Source organism: Dermacentor albipictus, chromosome 10, assembly GCF_038994185.2.
Source record: "Dermacentor albipictus isolate Rhodes 1998 colony chromosome 10, USDA_Dalb.pri_finalv2, whole genome shotgun sequence".
Classification (NCBI taxonomy): domain Eukaryota; kingdom Metazoa; phylum Arthropoda; class Arachnida; order Ixodida; family Ixodidae; genus Dermacentor; species Dermacentor albipictus.
Window position 1 is genome coordinate 7310746 of NC_091830.1, and position 24763 is coordinate 7335508.

The 24763-nt window shown below is 44.3% G+C and overlaps 2 protein-coding genes across 2 annotated transcripts in view; one reads left to right on the forward strand and one right to left on the reverse strand.

The window, feature by feature from the left end:
* The window catches only part of LOC139050796 (snake venom metalloproteinase kistomin-like), a 55853-nt gene extending 35594 nt beyond the window's left edge, over positions 1–20259 (forward strand). The window contains exons 2-6 of the mRNA XM_070527557.1: positions 125–172; positions 5003–5052; positions 6719–6827; positions 6910–7047; positions 20125–20259. Of these exons, the coding sequence (XP_070383658.1) occupies positions 125–172; positions 5003–5052; positions 6719–6827; positions 6910–7047; positions 20125–20200 (421 nt within the window). The 3' untranslated portion in view covers positions 20201–20259. The remainder of the gene's footprint in view (positions 1–124; positions 173–5002; positions 5053–6718; positions 6828–6909; positions 7048–20124) is intronic.
* LOC139050657 (venom metalloproteinase antarease TserMP_A-like) overlaps positions 1–24763 on the reverse strand; it is a 265847-nt gene that overhangs the window by 209346 nt on the left and 31738 nt on the right. The gene's annotated exons all lie outside the window — the stretch shown is intronic.

The following is a 24763-nucleotide window of genomic DNA, read 5'->3' on the forward strand; positions in this document are numbered from 1 at the left end:
AAACAATTGCATGTCACTCTTACAGAGCCAATCACAGAGTATGTTCCTTTTTTACCATTTTATACTATAATATATATTCTTATTTTTAAAATAATTCTTCATCTTTTTCTCTTTTTGCTTGCAGATATGTATCAACACTCTGTGTCGGGGACGCTACGAAACTGGATGCACAGTAAGTATGCTGTTTCTAGAGACTATTATTAAATCTCCCGAAAACCATTGCTGCCGTCATAAATCGGCCCCATTCAACTTACGCAGACAAAAATGCCGCTAAAGTGCTGAGCATATTTTTTACTCGTAGAACGGCAAATTTTACTTGCCCGTTTCTGTTTTTAACATTGCAAGTAGACTATGCAGTCTTGTTTAAGGCCATATTAATAAAACATCGGGATTAAACATTTCGTCGATGTTCATGCTACGTGGTCGCAAAGTCAATATCTTCCCGCTGACTTCCGATTGCGCTACTACCAAGCAATCTTATTAGTTGCTGAATTGCAACAAATGCTGCTTCATTCAAAGCATGCGTTTAGGATATGTGCCTTTGGGAAGCTACTTTTACTGAACCCCTAATGTCAAGATTGCACGTCAGAGAATGACTCGCGCTTTGAAAAGAAGTTAAGTAATGTCTATAATTGGGCAAGTTGGTGTGGTGGTTAGGTGTCGTGTTGTGAGGAGGGGGGATCTTCTTGCCTCCCCTCTCCCTTTCTTTACAATATGCGCGCGTTGAAACGAACGCCGAAGTGTTCACATTATTCTAGCACGAGGCGCCATCTTACATTTGCTTATATGGAGCCACCTTATGAAAAAATTTGGTCTCCTGAGTGAGTCAGGGCTGGAAGCTGTAGTGCTCTCAGGTAGCGCGTAAGCAAATAAAGACCACTGATCATGCGAGGTCCGGAGTTAGGGATCAAGCAGCTTATACGATATGAAGATCCTAAATAAAAATACAAATGCATAAGCTTAGACGAAGCGGGCATTGACTCAATAACGCGATTGCCATTCTTAGGATACTTCAAAAACTTTGTCTATGTGTGTATCTCTCGGCCTAGCTATCTGCGTCTGAACATTTTCCCGCCAACTTGGGCCGCTTGGTAGTGATTCTATGATCTAATCGGTAACGCATCGGCCTGCTGTGCTGAGGGGACAGGGTTCGAACCCAACCGTCAGACTAACTTGGATCACTGGGTACGTGCCGCTGTTCAGCAACAAAACAGACCCCTTAAAATTTCTCCGGTGCGCGGCGTCATCGGACTTTTGCCACGTGTGGACTTCGAGACGGCGCCGCCAGATGGTGTGACGTGTGCAGTGGAAATAGCGCGAGAGAAGCCCGCATGCACGTACGTTTGGGCCTTGGCAGTGCAGTGTGTGACTGCATTACTTTCGATGCTAATTGCGTTGACGCCGGCATTCATCATGAGATGGGTTCGGCCAGAATTTTTTGTAGCGGAGTGACGAATTCTTTCTTAACTGGAGCTATCGACCTCTAATTTTATTTATCAGCCTTCCAATATCCGATGCCTAGAGCCCCGAGGCACGTACCGAAATTCGTAGCGGAGCTTCACATCATTTCCGACGAGGAGCACCAGGCGTCGTTCAGACGAGAGCAAGACTTGATCGTGTACCTTGCGGTCATGCTGAACGCGGTAAGCAAGTTACCGTTTTCCAATAATTTGATGCCGAGCGGAGTACTGAGACCAGTCCGTGAAATCTTTGTTTGTTTGTTTGTTTGTTTGTTTAATTCCTTTTTTTGTTTTTAACTCCTTTACCAGTAAGTGAAAATTTCCTCTTGATATCTTTTAAAGCCCGGTAGCACTGGTGTTCAAAACGCTGCCTTTCTTCTTATCATCTGTGCGCAGAAAGGAAACGGAAAGATCTGTCTTCTAAGCATTAAGTCCTTGCGCAAATAGTTATCAATACTTGTGAAGGGTAGAAATTCGTCCTTGTTGGTATAACATACTGCAAGTGAGGCGCAAAAAAAAACAGACACAAAATAAAACGGGCAAGAAAAAAACAATTTTATGTTAGCACATATTTTGTACCCTTCTTCTGTCAGTTTTTTTTTTTTTGAGCTACACTTGCAGTTACCAAGATGACCATCGAAGCCCTACGTGCTCGAAGCAATTGCGTATTATTCAGACAACAACCTGTTATTAGCAGCAACGCTGCCCTCTCGTCGTCTTCACTGTGATAATGATGTATATTTCATTAATTTTAGGTAAACAGAATATTTCTTGATATGAGAGACCCTAGCATTTCATTCAAGCTTGTTGGGATTACCAGAATAAAGGTAAGTGTATTCAGACAATTTTACGAACGAGATCGTGTTAATCAGTTTTATTTGGTGCGTGGCACAAACCTATCCATAATATAAAGAGCTCAAACGCGACGCTAAACCAAGGTAAATCTCTGATGATTGAAAATTGTGGATTTATTCTTTAGTAACAACTACATTCCTAGGAGTAACCTTTACCAAAATTGGCGCAATACCTAGAAAAAAAAACACGATAGCTTGTGGTTTCTGTAAATGTAATGGGCAACACAGGATGCAAAGGCATATGAAAAGAGTGAAATACAGTAGGCCGACTTTTGGCAGGAACATGACTAAAGAAAACAGGCCAGTTGACTGCACTGTGTGCCAACTATTCCTTCTCAGAAGCAGCGATAAGCGTACCGTTGCTTCCTAAACACTAAATAACGTTGCTTAACTCTCATACTGGTTATTTGGGCGTGCTAGTTTTCATTTCCTGGCTTGTTGCTTCGAAATTCATTTTTCTGTGATACAGTATATTATGTTTCTGTAAGCGAAATTTCAGTCATAATATAGTTTGTCGGCGCTTGCCTTTTAGTTTTTAGTTTTACTTAGCCTTTCATAAGCTCATCTTCTTCCTGATTAAAATGCCCGGACGGGATTCGCATTCGAATGACCGAAGAGCATGAATGCCTTTTAAGGAAGGTGTAAGCGACCCTAAATTAACGTTGACGATGTAAAGCATTTTGAGATTTTACATGCCAGGACCGTGATCCAGCTATCAGGCACACCGTAGTGGAAACTCCGGATTAACTTTGACCACCTGGAGTACTTTAACGTGCACCCGTTGCATAGCACGCGAGCGTATCTGCTTTCCGCCCCCATCGCAGTGCGGCCTAGATTGAACCCTCGACCTCGTGCTAAGCAGAGCAACGCCATAGCCTCTGAGCTACCGCGCCGTGTTTAACTCCGACGATATATAATTGCTCAAACATGAGTAACTCTTTGTGTATATCATAAGACGACTAATAAAAAGCGAGCCCCTCGGTTAACCCCATTTCTTCTCGTTTATTACATAACGAGGGTCTCGACTCCGGCAACATTGATGCCTTCAGGTAGCATATGTGGGTTTATTGACCAGTTGCCTTCACCCAAAAAAATCACGTTCTCGTGACGCCTGCGGCAAAAAGGACGTTCCACGTCTGCCGCCAAGGTTAGTGAGTGGTGGCGCTGGCTAACACTCCCATGGTTCTACTAGGACACAAACACCCAAGAAAGCGGATGGGAAAACGGCGCCGCGGTAGCTCAATTGGTAGAGCATCGCACGCGACATGCGAAGGTTGTGGGTTCGGTTCCCACCTGTGGCAAGTTGTTTTTTCATCCACTTTAATTACCTTTAACTTATCGTTTCTTAATTTCAATTATTAAACACAAGTAATTTCCCCTATGTTATCCTTGGTGTCAGTGTTTGTTGGCTTCTTATGATATGACTAATAAAAATCGAGCCCCTCGGTTAACCCCATTTCTTCTCGTTTATCTCAGTGTATATGTCATTTCTGCGAACATTTTCTGTTCTTTTCAGAACGACAGTTTTGCTAGCCATATTTTAGGCACTAGGGAGGCTTTCGAAACGTTGGAGCGACTGGTGAATTATACGAGAGATCACAATATTCTCGAAAGGTCTGACCTCGTTTACCTCATCACCAGGTGAGACTAGGCGTGCCCGTGATCGAGTGGCTTCTGGAACGTGCTCATCAAGAACACAGGCTTTTCTCCAGCCGACAATTGCCTAATTCACACCTTGTGATCTCAAGACATTATTATTGCGATAGCAATTATATGGACACTCCAAACGCATTTCTGTCGTCGCCGTCGCCGTGAGGTTCTGTATGAGTGAAAGCGTGTGAGGGTGAGCCGGCGAATGCGGTTCAATCTCGCGTGCGCGAGCGAGAAACGCGGCCCGGATGCGTGCCCTCTCCTGTGGCGCGTGAGGCAAGGGGGGTCAGGCGGCTGCCAGGGCGTCTTTGATGTCCTGGTCGCCCGCCGCTCCGTACAGAGTGAAGGCAAGCGTGGCGTCTACTACGGCGTTAGCCACGCGAATCGCGGACGCCGTAGGGACGTGTTGCCGGCGCTCGTGTCTTGAAAGCGGTCTGCGACGTGGCTAAAGTGCGCGCCCGCGCGGGCCCCATCTTCAAAGCGATCTGCGATGTTTTCAGAGTGCGCGCAGTGCCGGTAGCTTCGTATGTGATGTGCTTTCGACGTTTCGTTCGTGCTGAAGCGAGAGATGCATGAAGGTCAATGCGCTTGCTGCCGCCGTGATTTCTCACTCCAGAATTTTCACAGCGAGTTTCCGCGCTCATCGAGCGAGATGTGTTCATGTTTACCTGTGCGCGCGTGACACCGTGCTGCTTAATTTTGTTTAAACACGTTGACGAGCTTGAACTCATGATAGAACGTGTCAGCGCGACTGAATGAGGCCCTAGAAAGAAGCAGACACAAAAAGACAGTGCTGTCTCTGTGTGTTTGTTTCTTTCGACGTCCTCGTTAAGCCACGCTTACGTATTCTTTTACTCTTAATTTAATTAGTAAGGGAATGTTTACAAGTTTATACGGCCGATAAAACTAATATTCCTACTTCGTACAGCTATCTACGAATTTGCTATCGCAATCGCTGCTTCACCTTTCGGGCGCAACTGAGAATTTTTTTAATTGTAATCGCTTCAACTTCATCTTGACTGGTACAATCGCTTACAGTGCAGACCTGGCGAAACTTGGCAATGAAACACTTGACAAGCGTGTGGCAGGTAAGATAATTACTCTCGAGTAACCATTGTAAAAGAGCAATAGCTTTTCTTAAGGAAGAAGGGCGTTAAAAAGTACGCGCTATATGTTTTCTCAGGTCTGGCATACACTGGGACTTTGTTTTTTCACAACCAGAAATTCTACAAATGTGCAAACAGTGCCTCTGGTGATTGAGAGCTGAAAACACATGCTGAAAGAACCATTATTGCGAGTACATTTGATCAGAACGGTTGCTACCTTTCTATGTGCAGCTGAAGTAGGCCATACATGCCGAGCCATACATCTCGCATGCTATATTACAGCTTCTGTACAGAAGTGCTGCTCTTTTGTATCTTCATTACGAAATATTGAAAGTAGCAATGCTGTCCAAGTATGGGATAGTGCATTGATAACGGCAGTTACAAGCTTGATGTTTTACTGCAATAGCACTGTACAGATCATTAAATGGCTCTCGGTATAGTAGATTCTCATCAAAAATAGGTAGGAGAGAGGGAAAGGCGCGTAGAGGTTGAAAAGAAGGAAGGGAAGAAATGATGCGGGCACAGGCGCTTACGCAAGCATCACGTGACAGTGCCACCGCCATGATCAGGAAGGATGAGTGCAGGAGGCTTGCTTAGGCAAACGCGTCATCGCGGGGCTGGGTTGCGCAGTACGGGCGCCGATTACATGTCTCCGCTTACAGGGTCACGCTGGTCGTGGTATCGGCTCGATCATTTTGTGCAGTCGGCTGGTTGCGCTGAGCATTAACCGCCGAGCACCCAACTCATAATACAGAAGCGTGGCAAGTTGAACGAACGGAAAAGCAGAACACAAAATACAGCAGATTTCGGCGATTCATTTGGATCTGAACTCATTCACTGAGACAGCTGCATTCTCTCACAATGAATAACTCGATTTTCTTCTTTCTTGATTAATAATTGCGTTCATCCACTACGAGGAACTGGATATTCGCGCGCACTCGCGCACCGTAGTAGAACGACGTATACCCACTGAGCCAACGCGGTGGGTTCAGCGCTTAGTACTCCCATTTATAACTGGGCACTGTAGTGCGGACACAATTCGCGCGCTTTAAAGAAAACACTAAACGCGCATAAAAACGAAGTGATTGGGAAAAGAACAGTGGTATTTCGTTAAAAGCGGACTCACTGCTCTTCACATAACCCAGTTTAATATACATTCGCTAGAGTCTGGGCGCCGAAAAACTGCGAATGAAGCAATCGTTCGCATTAGGAAATTATGTTATAACGAGGGTTAACTCTGCTTACAAAAACACTGGCTTTAACCTGCGGTACCTCGTCTATCACCGGGGAACTTACCACCCGAGGCTTTTCTTTACGTCCTTCTTGGGTTTTGTGGACGGATGCCTCACGATAAGAACATTGCGCTTAAAAGAGTACAATGTTCCTTCATGATTTATGCACAGCGAGTTACAAGTTGCCGGAAGTGTCGAAGCCAGTGCCCGCATTGCCCGAGGCACATCAGTAATCATAGGGCTGCGAAAGCAGAAACTTGGCACGATGGGGGGGGGGGGGTACAAATGCACCACGATTTCTACGAAAGCCTTGGCAAAGGGCCCAGCAACAGCTCTCGTGGATAAGGGGAGGGTGCCGTTCACTGCAGCTTTACTTTGAATCCGCTGGCAATAACCTACATTTATTGTATTGTCAGGACTCGCATACGTCGGCACCGTGTGCACCCACAGTGCAGTCGCTGAGGGCGAAGACATCGCCAAGTCCTACGCGGGCGTCCACGCTATGGCTCACGAGCTCGCCCACTCGTAAGTAATCACAGGATGTCTGTAAGAGTTCAATTATCGGTGGATGAACGCAGCGTAATAACTTATACTGCTTGTTGCGCAGATTGGGAGCAAAGCATGACCCTCAGGACAATTCTGAGTGTTCGTGGTCTAAAGGCTTTCTGATGAGCTACGAGGACAAGGGAAGTACCAAGTTCCGACTTTCGACGTGCAGTCAACAAAATATAACAAACGTCGTGCAGTAAGTTGACACGTCTTGGGCACCAATTCGTTCTGAGTAGTTGTTATAGACTTACGGGGTTCCCGGTCAAATGCTATTTTCTTTAAATGGCTTTTTGTTTTCACTTAACGATGACTTACTTGGTCTTTTGTCAACGCTATAAATATTTCCTTTAGGTACTTTCTTGGTTCCACATTTATTTATTGTTTTTTATTTATGCCACGTTTTGGCTTCTTCTTTTACTTCCTTGGCTGTTTCATTTTGTTTATTTTTTTTTGTGCTGTAATGTTCTATATTCATTCGTTCCCTGTGTCCATGTGTATATGTTACGTGTTTCCTAATGCGATGCTTCAGGTTACGCTATGGTTTCCAGGATTTCGCGATGGGTGTTTTGTGTGTAACTAAGGCCCCTCCTTCTTGCGTCCCTACAAGGCCTGCGGCATGTCGCAAATAAATGAAATTATGGCCTCCGACATAGCTCCTCCGGTAGTCCCACCTTTCATTTCATGTTATTTCGCCTGTATGTCCATATAATTTAGCGTGGATAACAAGGTACACGATCTGGGGGAAGGGAAATTTTCATTGTTTCAACTTCATCATCTGTTGACTGTACAGTTGTCGATATTGAAGGTGTGCGTCAAAAAGTTCCTTTCGCATTGCTGCACTGTCTTGATACTGCATTATGTGTAACTCTTCATGTGCTCTCTATGTAATTTATTTAGCTTGCCAAAAGATTGTCGCTCGTCACGGGAAGCATTATTTAATAAACGGATCCTTCAGTTTTGAATTATATTGCGTGTTCACGCATGAGCGAGCCATCGATTCAAAGCATTCAAGGTTGTACAAGTACCGCAGTGAAGGAGCCATTGCTAATGTTGCTAAGGCAACATGGGCAATGGAAATCTCAAATAAAAATAAGTGAGAAGTGCCCGCAAAACCCACGCCACTGCCATTTCGTGTGTTTTAGTAGTACAGTGAATTAACTGTACTGTACAGTGCAGCTCTACGCCACCGCTGCAGCGGTGAGGTAGAACACCCACCTCGCGTGCGAGAGATCCGTAGTTCGAATCCCGGTGCCGCGCAATTTTCCACCGTATTAAAAAAAAATCCGCGTGTTGATAAAATTGCATTAACAGACCTGGAGTGTGGCCTGATCCCGGTGACCAGAACCGGTAACGCACTCCCTCACCAGAGCAGGATTGGCCCCCCTGGTGTAGTACTTGGCCACAACCTCCTATATGGACATAACAATCAAAGCCCGGCCCTCAGTCCCCAGCAGCTGCGAAGCAACTGGCCACGGCGGCGGTCAGACCTGCGACGCCGCAGAGGGTGCTAAGAATCCCCGGCTCCGGACAGGCCGCCATTGGAATATGAACCTGGCAACGTTTAACACTAAAACGTTATCTAGTGAGGCGAGTCTAGCAGTACTATTGGGGGAATTAGAGAGCAGTAAATGGGATATAATAGGGCTCAGTGAAGTTAGGAGGCCAAAAGAAGCATATACAGTGCTAAAAAGTGGGCACGTCCTGTGGTACAGGGCCTTAGCGGAGAGACGAGAACTAGGAGTCGGATTCCTAATTAATAAGAATATAGCTGGTAACATACAGGAATTCTATAGCATGAACGAGAGGGTGGCAGGCCTTGTTGTGAAACCTAATAAGAGGTACAAAATGAAGGTTGTACAGGCCTACGCCCCTACATCCAGTCATGATGACCAGGAAGTCGAAAGCTTCTATGAAGACGTGGAATCGGTGATGGGTCAACAATTGCTCAACAATTTATTCAAAACAAAACACACTATACTAATGGGCGACTTCAATGCCAGGGTAGGCAAGAAGCAGGCTGGAGACAAGGCAGTGGGGTAATATGGCATAGGCACTAGGAATAGCAGGGGAGAGTTATTAGTAGATTTTGCGGAGCAGAATAATATGCGGATAATTAATACGTTCTTCCGCAAGCGGGATAACCGAATGTGGACATGGAGGAGCCCGAACGGCGAGACTAGAAATGAAATAGACTTCATACTCTGCGCTAACCCTGGCATCATACAAGATGTGGACGTGTTCAGCAAGGTGCGCTGAAGTGACCAACTCGAATTAGCCTAGACCTGAGGAGGGAACGCAAGAAACTGGTACATAAGAAGCCGATCAATGAGTTAGCGGCAAGAGGGAAAATAGAGGAATTCCAGATCAAGCTACAGAACAGGTATTCGGCTTTAACTCAGGAAGAGGACTTTAGTGTTGAAGCAAGGAACGACAATCTTGTGGGCATCATTAAGGATTGTGCAATAGAAGTCGGCGGTAACTCCGTTAGACAGGATACCAGTAAGCTATCGCAGGAGACGAAAGATCTGATCAAGAAACACCAAGGTATGAAAGCCTCTAACCCTACAGATAGAATAGAACTGCAGAACTTTCGAAGTTATTCAACAAGTGTAAGACAGCTGACATAATGAAGTATAATATGGATAGAATTGAACATGCTATCAGGAACGCAGGAAGCATAAAAGCAGTAAAGAAGAAACTAGGAATTGGCAAGAAACAGATGTATGCGTTAAGAGACAAAGCCGGCAATATCATTACTATAGTTCTATAGTGATTTATACAGTACCAGTGGCACCCATGGCGATAACGGAAGAGAGAATAGCCTAAAGTAATTCGAAATCCCACAGGTAGCGCCGGAAAAAGTAAATAAAGCCTTGGGAGCTATGCAAAGGGGGAAGGCAGCTGGGGAGGATCAGGTAACAGCAGATTTGTTGAAGGATGGTGGGCAGATTGTTCTAGAGAAACTGGCCACCCTGTATACGCAATGCCTCATGGCTTCGAGCGTACCGGAATCATGGAAAAACGCTAACACAATCCTAATCCATAATAAAGGGGACGCCAAAGACTTGCAAAATTATAGACCGATCAGCTTACTGTCCATTGCCTACAAAGTATTTACTAAGGTAATTGCAAATAGAATCAGGAACACCTTAGACTTCCGTCAACCAAAGGACCAGGCAGGGTTCCGTAAAGGCTACTGAATAATAGACCATATTCACACTATCAATGAGATGATAGAGAAATGTGCGGAATATAACCAACCCTGTACATAGCCTTCATTATAACGAAAAAGCCTTTGACTCAGTCGAATCCTCAGCAGTCATGCAGGCATTACGGAATCAGGGTATAGATGAGCCATATGTAAACATACTGGAAGATATCTATAGCGGCTCCACAGCCACCGTAGTCCTCCACAAAAAAAAGCAACAAAATCCCAATAAAGAAAGGCGTCAGGCAGGGAGATACGATCTCTCCAGTGCTATACACAGCGTGTTTACAGGAGGTATTCAGAGACCTGGATTGGCAAGAATTGGGGATAAGAATTAATGGAGAATACCTTAGTAACTTGCGATTCGCTGATGACATTGCCTTGCTTAGTAACTCGGGGGACCAACTGCAATGCATGCTCACTGACCTGGAAAGGCAAAGCCGGAGGGTGGGTCTAAAAATTAATCTGCAGAAAATTAATGTTTAACAGTCTCGGAAGAGAACAGCAGCTTACGCTAGATAGTGAAGCACTGGAAGTTGTAAGGGAGAACATCTACTTAGGACAGGTAGTGACTGCAGTTCCGGATCATGAGACTGAAATAATCAGAAGAATAAGAATGGGCTGGGGTGCGTTTGGCAGGACTTCGCAGATTATGAACAGCAGGTTGCCATTATCCCTCTAGAGAAAAGTTTATAACAGCTGTGTCTTACCAGTACTCACGTATGGGGCAGAAACCTGGAGGCTTACGAAAAGGGTTCTACTTAAATTGAGGACGACGCGACGAGCTATGGAAATAAGCATGATGGGTATAACGTTAAGGGATACGAAAAGAGCAGATTGGGTGAGGGAACAAATGTGAGTTAATGACATCTTAGTTGAAATCAAGAAAAAGAAATGGGCATGGGCAGCTAGGGCATGTAATGAGGAGGGAACATAACCGATGGTCATTAAGCGTTACAGACTGAAATCCAAGAGAAGGGAAGCGTAACTATCTCACCAAGCGTGCATAACTTTGAGCCAACAGGCGAAGCACACAGAGTTACGGTGTATTTATGTCTACCATAGTTTCATGACCAATACCGAAGAGTAAACGCTGGTGGAGTGTCTTCTAAAACTGATTCAATATTTAGCGCGCTCATTGTGACCTGCCTAAATTTACGTGATGAATGCTGTATATATGATGTCCTTGCACGCTGTGTTCCGTCAGAATTAGCCTCACATCTTAAGCTGCATTATTCAATCAACCTGGGGTTTGTAAATGTGAAGCATGAATGAAGCTTCTTTGGTTCAATTACACAATAAACAAGTTTTTATCGCTTTCACCAATGGCTACATTAACGATCCGCCTGCATTTATTAATGTAGACATATAGATTGCTTTTGATATCCCGAAGCTTTAAATTGATCAAAGTGAAAGCCATATATGCGAGCTCCAGATAAACTTTAGTGATGCGAGGATCCTTAACTGACATGAAAATATCGGTAGAGTATATGTTCTGTTACTGGCTATGCGTCAGTTAGAATCCACGCAGATAGCTCAGTCATTGCGCGCCAATATAAAGATGCAATGAAACCTCTTTATACTGTATAGCAGTGATTGTGGCAGCAAAATGTGTGGCAGGACATGAAGTATGAAATTGTCGAAAATATCCCTAAGGGGTGTTTGAAAGCCCATTCATTCATGTAAGAAGTAACTCTACAGCAACCACCAGGGAATAGAACCTGAACAAAGTAATCAAAATCAGTTTCTACGTGCTTTTCTTTATTGTACGTGCAGAAGACTCTCGGACGAATGCCTAAATGAAACAGCAAGCAAAATACACAACATCAGTAACACGCAAATGCCTGGTGATATGATAGTAAGACATTATTACTGCAGACGAATTCTTGGAAAAAACTCCCGAGGATATTTCAAATTTGAAAAGGTGAGTTATACAAAAAAGTCACAGTGTTAAAAAGTGACACTGGAGGCCAACTGTTAGTTGTATCAATAACTTCGCCACGTACACGTGAATTCGCACGTTCTACTGGAATTAATATTTACAGTGGTGAGTGCTCAATCATGTTGGAATATTGTATAAAATATATGGGTTACGCAGATACGCAAGGAGAAAAGAAAAAAATATGTATGAAGCGTAGTGCGATGTTTCGTCTACTGTTTTTTTTTCATTTACCTGTAAAAAACATTTACATGACGTACCAACCGGTCCAACTGTTCCCCAGTATGAATTTTATTTCAAGCTTGAAGTGCGGTTTCACGTGTATTAAAGAAAAGTTGCTATGCACGTGGCGATCTGCTAGAAAATACTAAGGCTCGGCCTGCAACGCGCATGTTGCGAGAAACACTATTTGTCACAATCTCATTCTAATATGTTTTTATGACAGGATCCTCAGAACGAGTGTAAATTGCGGTGTTATTATAATAAACAAAATAGAACACACACTCAAACATGGTACATGGCTGTTGATATGCCAGAAGGAATGTGGTGCGGCGGCGAAAAGGTGAGTATGTCAGCCTGTGATCAGCAGGGTCAAAAATTAAAAAACTTAATTGCATGACAACATGAAATGGGATATATGCGGCTAAAATTACCACGATACTTGGTTGCTTGCAATAAAGAGCAGAGATTTAGGCCTGCAACGCAATCTTTTAGCAAGCTAGAAAGCTGCTGTGTGCCACAGAAGAGCGAGCGTAATAATGAAGAACACGAAGCTGCCACCAAAATTCGGCAGAGACACTTACGATTACTTACGTGTGGGAATGCGAAAGCATTATAGTCGCTTTCGTGGAATGTTTTCGATCGATTCATTTCATACACTCATGACGTGGCGCCACCACATCCCCATTTGCTGCGCCGTCATGTGCCCAATGACGCACGCACCAGATGACGCATTTAGTCAGCCAGATGGCTGTGACGTGGCGTGTGCAACAACGCATGCACTAGGCATACCTTCAGTGAGCCACAATAGTGGAGCCACCGTGGCATCGGGGAAGCGCGCTGGTCTTGCACTCCGGAGGCCCGGGTTCGATTCCCATCTGTGATGGCCTTTGTTGTAAGGCTTGGTGTGCAGCGAGTGGGGGAGAGTGAACGCCGAAACATCACGATGTACTGCTCGCGCGTTACCACCTTCTGTATCGTGACACTGCTACACACCCTGTGACTTAGCAACGAACTCGTTTGAATGAAACTTATCCGAGAAAATTATTTAGGGCAATCTGAAACTTGTCATTACTTCTTCTAGAATTCCAAAATTCTGGACACCTAATTGAAGCAAAGGACGAAAAGTCCAAGATGTCGTGCCACTAATGCTTTAGGTGACGGCTGTCCGAAACAAAGTTACGATTAGTTTTTTTTTTATATTCCACTAGGTTTAGATGTCCTCATACATCTAGTAAGTACTTGATAACAGTTGGTCCTCAAGACGGCCTAGAGAGGTAGCGAAAGTCTGTTGATTCCGCGCGCACTTGGAGACACTACAGTTTCGACAATGTAGTTTCATGGTTATGTCAAGGGACTAAGAGTACAGGTTCATTAAAACAGAATAGGATGCTCAGAACCCAAATGGCCTCCCCACTAGCTATATATAAACAAGTGTGAATATTCTCATCGTACTATAATATTTATGTTATTTGGCTTATGACGTAAATACAAAGTTCTCAAAATAAGACACCTTCTAATTTCAGAAGTAGCACAATCAATAGATACAGCAATCCTTGTAATTCAGGACCATGATACTAAATAGATCATGCAGAAATGCACAAGTACAGATTACAAGTTCCAATATATGTCAGCCATCCCGATGACTTCATTAAGAGAAAACCTAATTTAATTGCAATGGTTAAATAACAACTTCTACCGACAAGCTACGGCTTTATTAAACTATCTCGGTGAAATGTCATCGGCGAAAATCAACAAACCAGAATGACGTCTTCTGTTTCGATCAGAGAAACTTCCGGAAAAATATCTTCACAACAAACAGAAATGGGGAGATATTTTAAAGCAAACATCTAAGTTTATTGGTTGGCTTTCTCCAAATGGACATATATTATTCATCTTATGCACAGCACTACACCATGAGTATAGCAAGCACACCTTAAGAAGCAGATCAGGACTACTCAAAGACATCATGAGAATCTTGGCACATCTAAAGACGAAGCGCGTCTTGTACATGAAGTTCATCTCTCTCTTTTTCTTTCTTAAGAAACGGCGCACAGATCTACTCGTTCAACAACAAAAGCCATTAAATACATGCCTCAGACTCCACAGTCTGTTACTCTAACAGTTCCCGCTGATGGTGAAACATCCAAATCAAGCTGTCGTCATGCTATCGTCGCCAATGCACTTTTCGTGCAGCAGTAATTGTTAAAGTACTCAAGCTTCTGAACTGCTACAACATAAAGTAAGCACTTTGTCCCAGCCGATGACCATATCAAGCCTAAGGGATCATTCACACAAGCGATTCAATGAGGTCGCGCCCAAGTTGGTTCACAGTGAGCCGTCGCAAATGCAGGTAGTCCGTTTGGTCAGAAAGCCACTGTGTTAGGGCAGTTGCTCGTTGCTCAATTTATCAGCCGCGCGGCTGCAGTTGCAAACCCACTAAAGCAACCGCAGCGCAGGAGCACGACGTCTGTATATGATGACACTTATCATTGCGATAGCAATTATATGGTCATTCCAGGCGAATTTCTGCCGTCAGCGTCGCCGTGAAGTCCTGCATAAAGTCCAAGGACGATAAAACCGTCGCCGCGAGCCGTATGTTGTATGTGAGAGTGAAAACGTGCGAGGATGCGCCGGGCATCGCAGCTCAATAACTCGCGCCCGCAAGGGAAGGAAGAGGGGAGGAAGCGCGCTGTCTTCTGTCGCGCGAGGCTTCGGGGGGAGGGGAGGGAAAGTAGCGTTCTACTCCGGGCCACTGTATCTTCCAAGCCATCTGCGACGGGGACAGAGTCTGCCATGCGCTGTGTTTTCGTGGCATAGTTCGCGTTGATGCGAGACGCAGCCCGAAGGTCAATTCGCTCACTGGTGCTGCCGCGCTTCCTCGCTCCAGCGTTCTGATAGCGAATTTCCGCGGTCATCGAGTGAGATTTGTTCATGTATGCTTCTGCGCATATGACACCAAGCTTGTTAATTCAGTTAGTATGCCTATGTTTACAAGCTTATACGACCAATAAAACTACTATGCTTACTTCTTGTACTAATCCCCTAATTTGCTATCACAATCGATGCTCCGCCTTTCGGGTGAAACTGCCATTTTTCTTACGTGCGATGGCGGTGCGAGAAAATAGGAAGGGCATCGATTCCCAGACATTCCGCCCTGGCGACGTGCAGATTGCGTTTGCCGGTGTGAATATCATTCGCCATAAGTCGCTCCACAGTAGTTAGTCGTGGTTCGTCACACGACCTCTATTACCCGTCGCTGTGAATGGGCCATAGGAATCCACTAAATCTTAGATGGTTCCCAACCACTCAACCAAGAACAGGGTGTGAAGAAATTTCAGTTAAATATACAAACATTTTTAACTGTGTGAACAAGCGATCATAGAGAGAGCAAACAAGGACAGGTGCAGTTAAAATGTATATCTGATCGTTTGTTCAAGTAGTTAAAAAGATGTTTGCTAATACGCACCAACTCGCTCAACAATTTATTCTCAAGAAACAAAGAAAGGTCCACCATTAAGCATCGCTCATTTATGATGTCAATTCAACCTTATGTTTAGCTTCAATTTCGTTCCTCGTATTACGATTAGCGTTGTTTTGACTGCCCATATAATAGATAAGGTACTTAAATACAAAAACCAAACAACCCTTCACTTGTCTTGCCGCTTAGCATACTTCCGTCCAACGATTTAGCCACAGCATGCGTATGTTCAGGATAAATAAGAATTCAAACATATAAGCACCATCAAGAAAATGCATACTGCGATCATATTGAATTAGATATTCATTCCAAGCGTATCATGTGTTTCTATATTCTTCTTCGAAAATCTAGTCGGGAAAAACACAAAAAACTGCTGACCAATATATATGCAAGCATTTGCAATCTAACACTAAAAAAACTCTTTAGTACTTGTAGCCCAGCTCTCAAGGTATCTAGTGAATGTCGACAGCGCGGGCCACAATAAATGCCATGTTCTTATAAAAATTTTGAGTTTTTCTTTTATGGTCGCATATAGACTTGAATCTTACTTAAGTAATTTGCGTTTCTATTACTGTAAGTAGCAAGCAACAGCACTCTTAGATCCCAGACATAAAATGTTGGCTGTAGCGTGCTACGGTTTTCTTAAATTAATAATAATAATTTCTGTACAAAATAAATGCTCCTGTCCACCACCCAATGAATCCGGCCTCAGGAATGAACACTTACGAGTGACAAAACAGCGAATGTGATGGCGCTGCTACAAACTGCTAACTGGGGCCGCGCTTCTGTAGCGACGCCTTTTCCGATTCCTCTCTGCGCTTTTCGCGTTCGTGGGTGGCCGCGTTCTCGCCCACTCAGAAACGCAAAAAGCGCGAAAGCCATTAGCATCGGGAAAAGGCATGGATACAAAAGCGCGGTCCTAGAGTTGCTGAAGCCCACAGAACACTCTAACTGTTGTCGCACGCGGTAACTTGCACCGATCACCTTCAAGTTACCATTAAAATAAGTCTACGTTAGTGACTTGTACAAAAAGTTACTTACAGATTGTATTATGTCCTTAGACTCTGCTGAAGTACCAACTAATTGGAAATCAGCCAAAGTCCTGCCTTTGTATAAATCGGGTGACAAACAATTTCTAACTTCAGGCCGATATCTCTCACACCCCAGTCATGCAAGATGTTAAAGCACATTATTCACAAATAAATAATCAAATTCCTTACCTCTAATGACGTTCTAACATCCGCCCAGCATTGTTTCTGTCGTGGTCACAGCACTGTAACACAATTAGTCTATTTTGTTCATGATATCGCTTCTAACCTTGACATAGTTAATCAAGTGAATGCCATCTTTATTGACTTCTCTAAAGCTTTTGATTCTATGATTCATTCTAAACTACTGTTAAAATTAAGCGCCATACTCAGTAATACCTGTCTTGTTTCTTAATTGTATAGCCAGTTTTCTTAGTTATCGCTCACAATTTGTTTTTTTTTTAACTCAGTGGACTCAAATCCTGTTGACATTACGTCAGGCGTTGCTCAGGCATCCGTATTAGGCCCTTTATTATTTAAACTATACATCAACGATTTGCCTCGTAGTACCTCAACCAAAATCAGAGTTTATGCAGGTGACTGCGTATTATACAAATCAATCAACGCCATTGATGACTACCACCATCCTCCCCAATCCTTTACGTCTTTCTGCGCTTGGTGCAAAACATGGCAAATGAACATCAACTGTAGTAAAAGAGCCGTGATGTCATTTGCCAATAGGCAGAGCCCCCTCTCGTTCTATTATTCTCTGGATGGCATCCAACTTCAACGAGTGTCTCAATATCAATACTTAGATGTCATTTTAACCGAACATCTTTCTGCGTCTACACACATCAAATATATAAAAGAGAAAGCCTTAAAAGAATTTGGTTATTTGCGCCGCGCTTTACCTAAGACCCCCGCGATACTAAACTGATATTATATTATATTATATTCGCCCTGTTCTAGAATATGCATCTGTCGTTTGGTTCCCCTGCAAACAAGGTCGCTCAATAACGCTCACGAAAAATTTAACCATTTCATTTGCCAAAATGACAGCCACAGTTTCTCACCAACACAGGCTCAACAGTTTTTGAACATTGAGCCATTACTTTCACGTTATCGCATTGCAGCTTTCAAACTTTTATATGCAATTAATAAGTCCACCTCTGGTCTTTCTGAGTGTAACTATACACACATTTACTAACGTAAGTGTAATGTATAGCAATGTATAATGTTCCCATTCCTGCTATTGGCCTCGAGATCGAACAGAGTCGGCTCCTAGCGGCGAGGTGACGAAGCTCCCAAGTGTGGATGCCGGCGGCCCGTCGCCGCTCCAGCCGCAGTGTGCAGCGATCGTAGTTCGCGAAATCACGATGGATGTTGACGAGGACGGTTTGTTCGATGGTTAGTTACCTCTCAACCTGTTATTCTTTCATTTTTGTAACGGAAATTCGTAAAGTAAATCGCTGTACGTTTTTAGTGTACTGATGCGAAAAGCATTTGCTTAACGCGACCACACCATGTGCGCTCGTCTCCTTTCAACGTGTTGTGAGGTTAACATGCGTTCTTTTTCCGTTTTACAGCACCCTTGCCTCTAAGCACAATTCTCAACCATGTTAGGGACGGTGTCAGGTGTCTCGTCGAAGGCGACCAAGTCGTTGCGGCGGGCCACATCATTGAGTGTAGTGCCGTCGCTTCCACCTGCTGCTCTGACGGTCCTGTGCACGTTATCGCATTCGTGCTGCAGTCGTCCGCGCTTAGTAAAGACCCACACCGAGTCGACCTGAATTTGACCGACGAGACAAAAATAGCAGAATTGAACTGCACATGCCCTGCAGGGTAAAGTATTGCCTCAAGATGTTCGGATGTAGTTGGTCGCGGCGCGTATCGCGATTTGTTTACATCACATCACACTAAGCTGACTCGCTGATTTGCGATGTGTTTACGTTATGCGATAAATTTAGAGAACTTATGTTGCTTTATCAATTTTTGTTTTTCGCCAGACCTACGAAATCGCGAGTTAGTTTCAGAGTGTTACTACCATTGTAAAATGTTTTCGAGTCGCTTTATAACCAGTTGCAACCGTTACACGAAGCTCAAATAAAGCATGCAACGTATAATTTATGTTGTATCATAATCATTAGGTCCCTTTAATTACTTTCGCATGCAGGCACTTGAATTTGCAGTGGTGCTTGAATGCAGTGCATCGGGCTTCAATTTTTTCCGCCCCCCTATAATAGAGAGAAAGAAATATATCAATATGAGCAGTCGCAATAAATTCGCTCGCGCATGTTCGTTCATCGGTTAATGGACCATCCGCTGTTGGCTCGCGAAACGACACTGTTTAATCTGTACGAGATCATGCGTACACACTTGCCGTGTTTCGGTGCTCGTATTTACACTTCTGAACACAGAGAACAGTTCCCGTGGCTGAGGAAAGACAACGGAAAACGTGACAACTAGTCACGCTCGGTGACGGTCGTTTAAACGGACTCGCAGCTGTGCGCGAACCTTGAATTCACTGCGCAGGCGGCGCATGAAGCTTATAAAATAAATTGCATGCGTGGACACACGGTTAATTTACTTGCGGAAGTATATAAAAGCACAGGCAACTCATTACTGGCATCCCAGGCCACGCCGACACGAACTTTCGCGGACTGCAACGATCTTCACACGCACAGCAACCACACAGCAACTACGCATGCAGCAAACATTAATGCCCAGATTGCCGATTAGGATTCCCAAATGTGATATCATGTTGGACTACTCGCCATCCTTTTTCGTCAGCGAACGCTTGAACGCACCATCGTCGAAGTGCTTACTGCACACCATCGCATACTTGGAAGGCGCCTTGCCGTTCCGAAGCCTGACAAGCCATTTTCGGCGACGTGCCGCGTCAACGGGATAGTAATGAAAGCTTATCCCTGGCTCTGTGCAATATGTGCTGCATTGTGGAACCGAACAAAATCTCACGATGGTAAATGAAGCGTTTTCTGCGGGCACGGAGCACAGAATCGCGAAATGAAAACAGTAGCTCCCTACACTTCCACACACCGCACGGGCGACGCATCCACACTAACGGGGCGACGGTGCTGCCACCTATAGGTCGATCTCGCGGCCAATAGCCCTATACTGAGCTGCAGTGTCTGTGTGTGTGTGTGTGTGTGTGTGTATATATATATATATATATATATATATATATATATATATATATATATATATATATATATATATATATATATATATATATATATGTGTGTGTGTGTGTGTGTGTGTGTGTGTGTGTGTGTGTGTGTGTGTGTGTGTGTGTGTGTGTGTGTGTGTGTGTGTGTGTGTGTGTGTGTGTGTGTGTGCCATTGCGAGTTCTGTATATCATTTTCATCTCTTTTTTACAGACATGTCAAAGGGGAATATGTACCGAAGAGGCGGTTACGAAAACATTGTAAAACTAGCCCTGTGTGGCCTGAATAACTTACTGATGATGAAAAGATTCAGTGCTCTTTGAGATGTAATAAAATATTCCTTACCCACGCCTCTTTCCTTCAAGCTATCCGCACGATAAAAAAATCCGCGACACTATGTGCAAGATCTATAGCTACATTACGGCATTATTTTATTACGCTGATATATGATATATTATAAAAAATATTTCACCCTTTGGTGATAAAGATTAGACGCCTTCTATAAATGTCTAACCATTTTCTAACCTGGTCTTAAATGCATTCAGTGTGGTCAAGATGATCAAAACTTAATTAGGGTGTACTATGCTTCCTTAAACAAATACGCCAATGTGCACAAGAAAGGCGCACTGCGTGTACAAAAAAGGGGGTTTGTGCAGCGTAATGAATAGCCATCGCTGTATTTAACTGTTGATTGCGAATAAGAGAAACTAAAATTGCTGGCAAATAACGGGAGGTTGGCCAGTGTAAGGACCGGCGGGCAATATTGAACTGGGATAGGCTAGTAAGGAGATTAACAGATAACATCGAAGAGCGATAGGATGGAAAAATAACTATAACTACAATCATGAAGTGTGCGAGCTTACAAATCCTGTCTCCTAGTCTGCTTGTCCTTTAGTAGAACAGTTTATTAAAGCTCTCTATTACGACAACGGTAAGGTACCACTGTGCACAGAACGGTGAGGTCTATGTCTATGGAATGGGAAACAACGTGAATAAGAAAAAAAGATTGGCCAGATACAGTTCTGTATATTTACCCTGCGTGAACCGGTACATAAGGACGAAGTATAAGGAGAAATGTAAGACTCACGCAAAGAAGGCAACATAGAAATTCTAGGAATACCGCGATGAATTGTCAAAGCCTGTCGCGGTATACTGAAGGCCTAATAGCGATTTATGAAGTTCACAATTTACCTTCAGCATGAACATCGATTGTGAGCACTAATATTTATTCTTGTACTTCTGCGATATTCAGCTATTTAAGCTTTAGAGCACGCTACACGCTACTTGGATTTACAGAACAAACACGAGAACAGGCGCCCGAAAATCTCAGTTTCATCTCAGAAAACAGTTTAATGGGTTATACGTGGTGTTTTCGGTTTCATACTCAGAACTAAATTTCAGTTTGTAAGTTTGACGCCTAGCCACAGATGGAGTAGCACGGTATGCTTACATAGTGGTGGCCCACACGGAAGAAAAAGGAGCATGTCCGGACACAACGCAGGCGAAAGATCGGCAGAATGTTCGAGTGCACATACATTCACGTCCCATCATAGTAGGAGCAATAATTCCCCCCGTCACCGAAACGGGAACGTGGCGCATCGGTTGCTCTCGTGAGCAAATCGGGTCGTTTCGTCGGGGCTGTCAATCTCACTGTCTCCACAGTGTTCCAGAACTTCCTAGAAAAGAACTTTCCGTTGGCCTACGTCACCAAAAAGCTGTTGGATATGCGACGTCAGACATTCGTTTCTTTTGAACTATTTTGTGAATATTGATTCATCAAAGTCTGCTTTCCAATCACCATGCGTATTTTACCTACAAGGAACCGAGGCGCTACGGTTTCCCGTGGGTTTCCTGTGTCGATTTCATTAGGTATAGAAGTAATTTCTAGCACAAATACCGTTCTGTCGCCGCTAGTTGTTTGTCGTGTGAACGCCTGAAGTATAATTTCAGTAAACGGAAATCGCTTAAACGGTACCACAGCCCCTAAATTAGTCGATTTTGTATTTTCGTAATGCCCGAGTTCCGAGAGAGACACCTGGGGACTTTCGCTTCTCGGAATCTGTCTTTCCCAGGACACTACGGCACCGCGGTCGAGGACGCGCTTTCTTTCGTTGGTCCCTAGCCGAGCTGCATTGCGCGACATCGGATTAATACTGAATCGAAGTGTTGAGATCATGACTGACTTCCTTGGTTGAAATAGCGTGTTCAATCCACTTTTTTTATTTACATTATTATGATTTTTCTGGTGACATCTGCGATAGTTGTTCTTTCCTATGCTTCACCACCAGGCTTCACTACGTATAATTCCTGCCAAGGGTAGCGAAGCAAACCACCGTAAGGAGCGTAAGAGGGTTGGTTTAGGTAGAAGGCGCCTTAGCGGCCGCAGACCACATACCGATGACACATTGTTACTACGAATTCGTTTTCTTGTAAAATATTATTTTGCACGTTAAACTTAAGTTTTCTTTCATGGCCGGATGGCGCATACACAGAACGTGCCAATGTGGCACGTGTTCCCGCAGTCTCCGACAACCCTGGCCTTGGCAGAGAGTCGAAGACGCACTGCGAAGCTGCAAACTTTATTCTGTACATGCGCCGCAGTGACTTGGGCCAACCGCGGACGACAAACTGCCGCTCCAGCGTCACGGACTTTGTATGGAACGTTATGATCTCGTTTGCACAGAAGTTTAAGCGATGCCTACGCGAGAGGAAAGCATGCCGTCCTCCGTAGCAGCTAGGAGGAGGAGGAAATAACTTTATTGTGTCCTGAGGAACCCCTCCCCCCCACTCTTGGTTTAGTGGCCGGCAGGGGTCGCGGGCCGCACCCACGTTGGGACGGGAAGCCCGTGAGACTCCGCCCTTTCGTGAGCCCTCTGGACGGCCCGGAGCTGGGTCTGGTGGTCGTCGCTTTGCAGGGCGTCCACCCAGTTTTCTTCTTTAATGAACACAGTGCCGCTTAACGCGGAGCATTGCCAAAGCATGTGCGATAGCGAGCAGTACGATTCGCCACAATCCGAACATTGCGGGTCTCTCGCTGCTCACGAATGCGCACAACCCTTGGAAAAATACAAGAAAGAAGCTGTCGTGTTGGCACCTCCTCGAAACCGGAAGCTGCGAAGCCTGGTCAATGTAGTAGCTGTCAAGCACGCCCAAACCACGTGACAAATTAGGGCTGCTGTACATTCGCTTCTTTATGCTTATCATATTGAAAAGCAGTGTTAAGAGAGAAAATAGAGACATATAACAAAGGCAGGAATGTTCGCCATTCAAGAGTCCGGTTGGCTACGCTACGCTGGGGGAAGGGAGAAGGGGAAGAGAGAGGGGGTATATAAACATGCAAAGTTGAAGGCGCTCGCACAAGCGAGACCTTCTCAGAAAGCAGGCTTTCACTGCCTTCTGGAGACGGTTTCACTGGAGACGGTGTTCTAGTATTGTGTGCTCACTCAGAGTACGATCATCTAGTTTCCTCAATGCGTTGCACGTAGATTGTCTTTGTGCTTCAAATGAAGGACAGTGGCACAATAAGTGGTCAATGTTCTTCTCGCATCCGTAGACATCAAATGCAGGACTATCAGCCATTCCAGTTAGTGCTGAATAAGCTTTGGTGAAGGCAGCTCCCAGCCACAACCGACACAGGAGGGACGCTTCGCGTCGGTGCAGTCCGGCCGGAGGTCCGAGTTGCAGTGAAGGGTTTAATCTGTGGAGCCTGATGCAGGTATTACATATAGTGCTGCACCTTTGCAAATTTTTTTTTCGGTAATCGGAACTCACGTTAATCGGAATTTATTTATCCGGTGTATTGAGGTACCGTTTAACGCGATTCTAACATATATCTCTGTAAATGCCACTTCTAAATATAGCTGAAAATTACTATTAAAAATTTGCTATTGTACTGTGCAGTCAAATATTTATAACTGTAAACGTAACCCATGGCAATAAGCACCGCGAAGTTGCAAGTGCTTACGCGTGAACCCTGATCATGTGCCAACCCAAGATTGTTGCCACGTATGGTAGCGCCACCACATCAAGATAAGATTGTCATGCCCAAGGCGTTTATAAATGAAGCCGCAAGTGAAATTCTGCACTTTGCCCAGAGACAAGGAGTACGCACAAGTTGCATTTATCGACGGCGCACTAATACAGAAACCGATAAGCAGTCACTAATCAGTACTGTCAACGTCTTGGTGTTACTAAAATATTGAAGCAGCCATTCGCCCCTTTATTTCGCGTGTAATTGTAACATGGTGGGTTAGTTATTGCTGTAGCCACAAAATGGCAATCTCCACGATGAAAGCAGCGTGACAAAAATGTGGGCTAAGGTATAGAAGATACGGAACGAATTCAGCTCGCGTTCCGTGACCTTGTCTTGTGCTGTTGAGGAATAATCTTAATATATTGCACGCAAACGCGCGTAGAACTACTAATCACATTCACCACACTTTGCGCTGCAATCAAGAATTCTATGCTGTGTTCTTAAAGAAATCGGGATTTAGTGGCTGAATTCTTTATGCGTTTTGTATACAACCGCGCGGGATGTACTGTTGTTTTCAGAGGCATTGCGGTATTAAGAATAGCTTCAAGACCAAGGTGTTGTGCCTGCAGACTTTCATGAAAGCTCGTTCATCACCTTTTCAATTTACCTACGCCTGTATCTAGTCCTGCAATGCAATTTCCAACACGTTACCCGGAAAACCCGATGTCCTTTACTGACCCAGTGACATTTCCTGGAAAGCACAGTGAAAGGATCAATCTCCTGCATAAGGAATGCTGTGTATGACAGTCACACGCACAGTTCTATTGAAACATCACGAAAAGAACACCCATTCGTTTCTTGTGTTCATCAAATGTATTG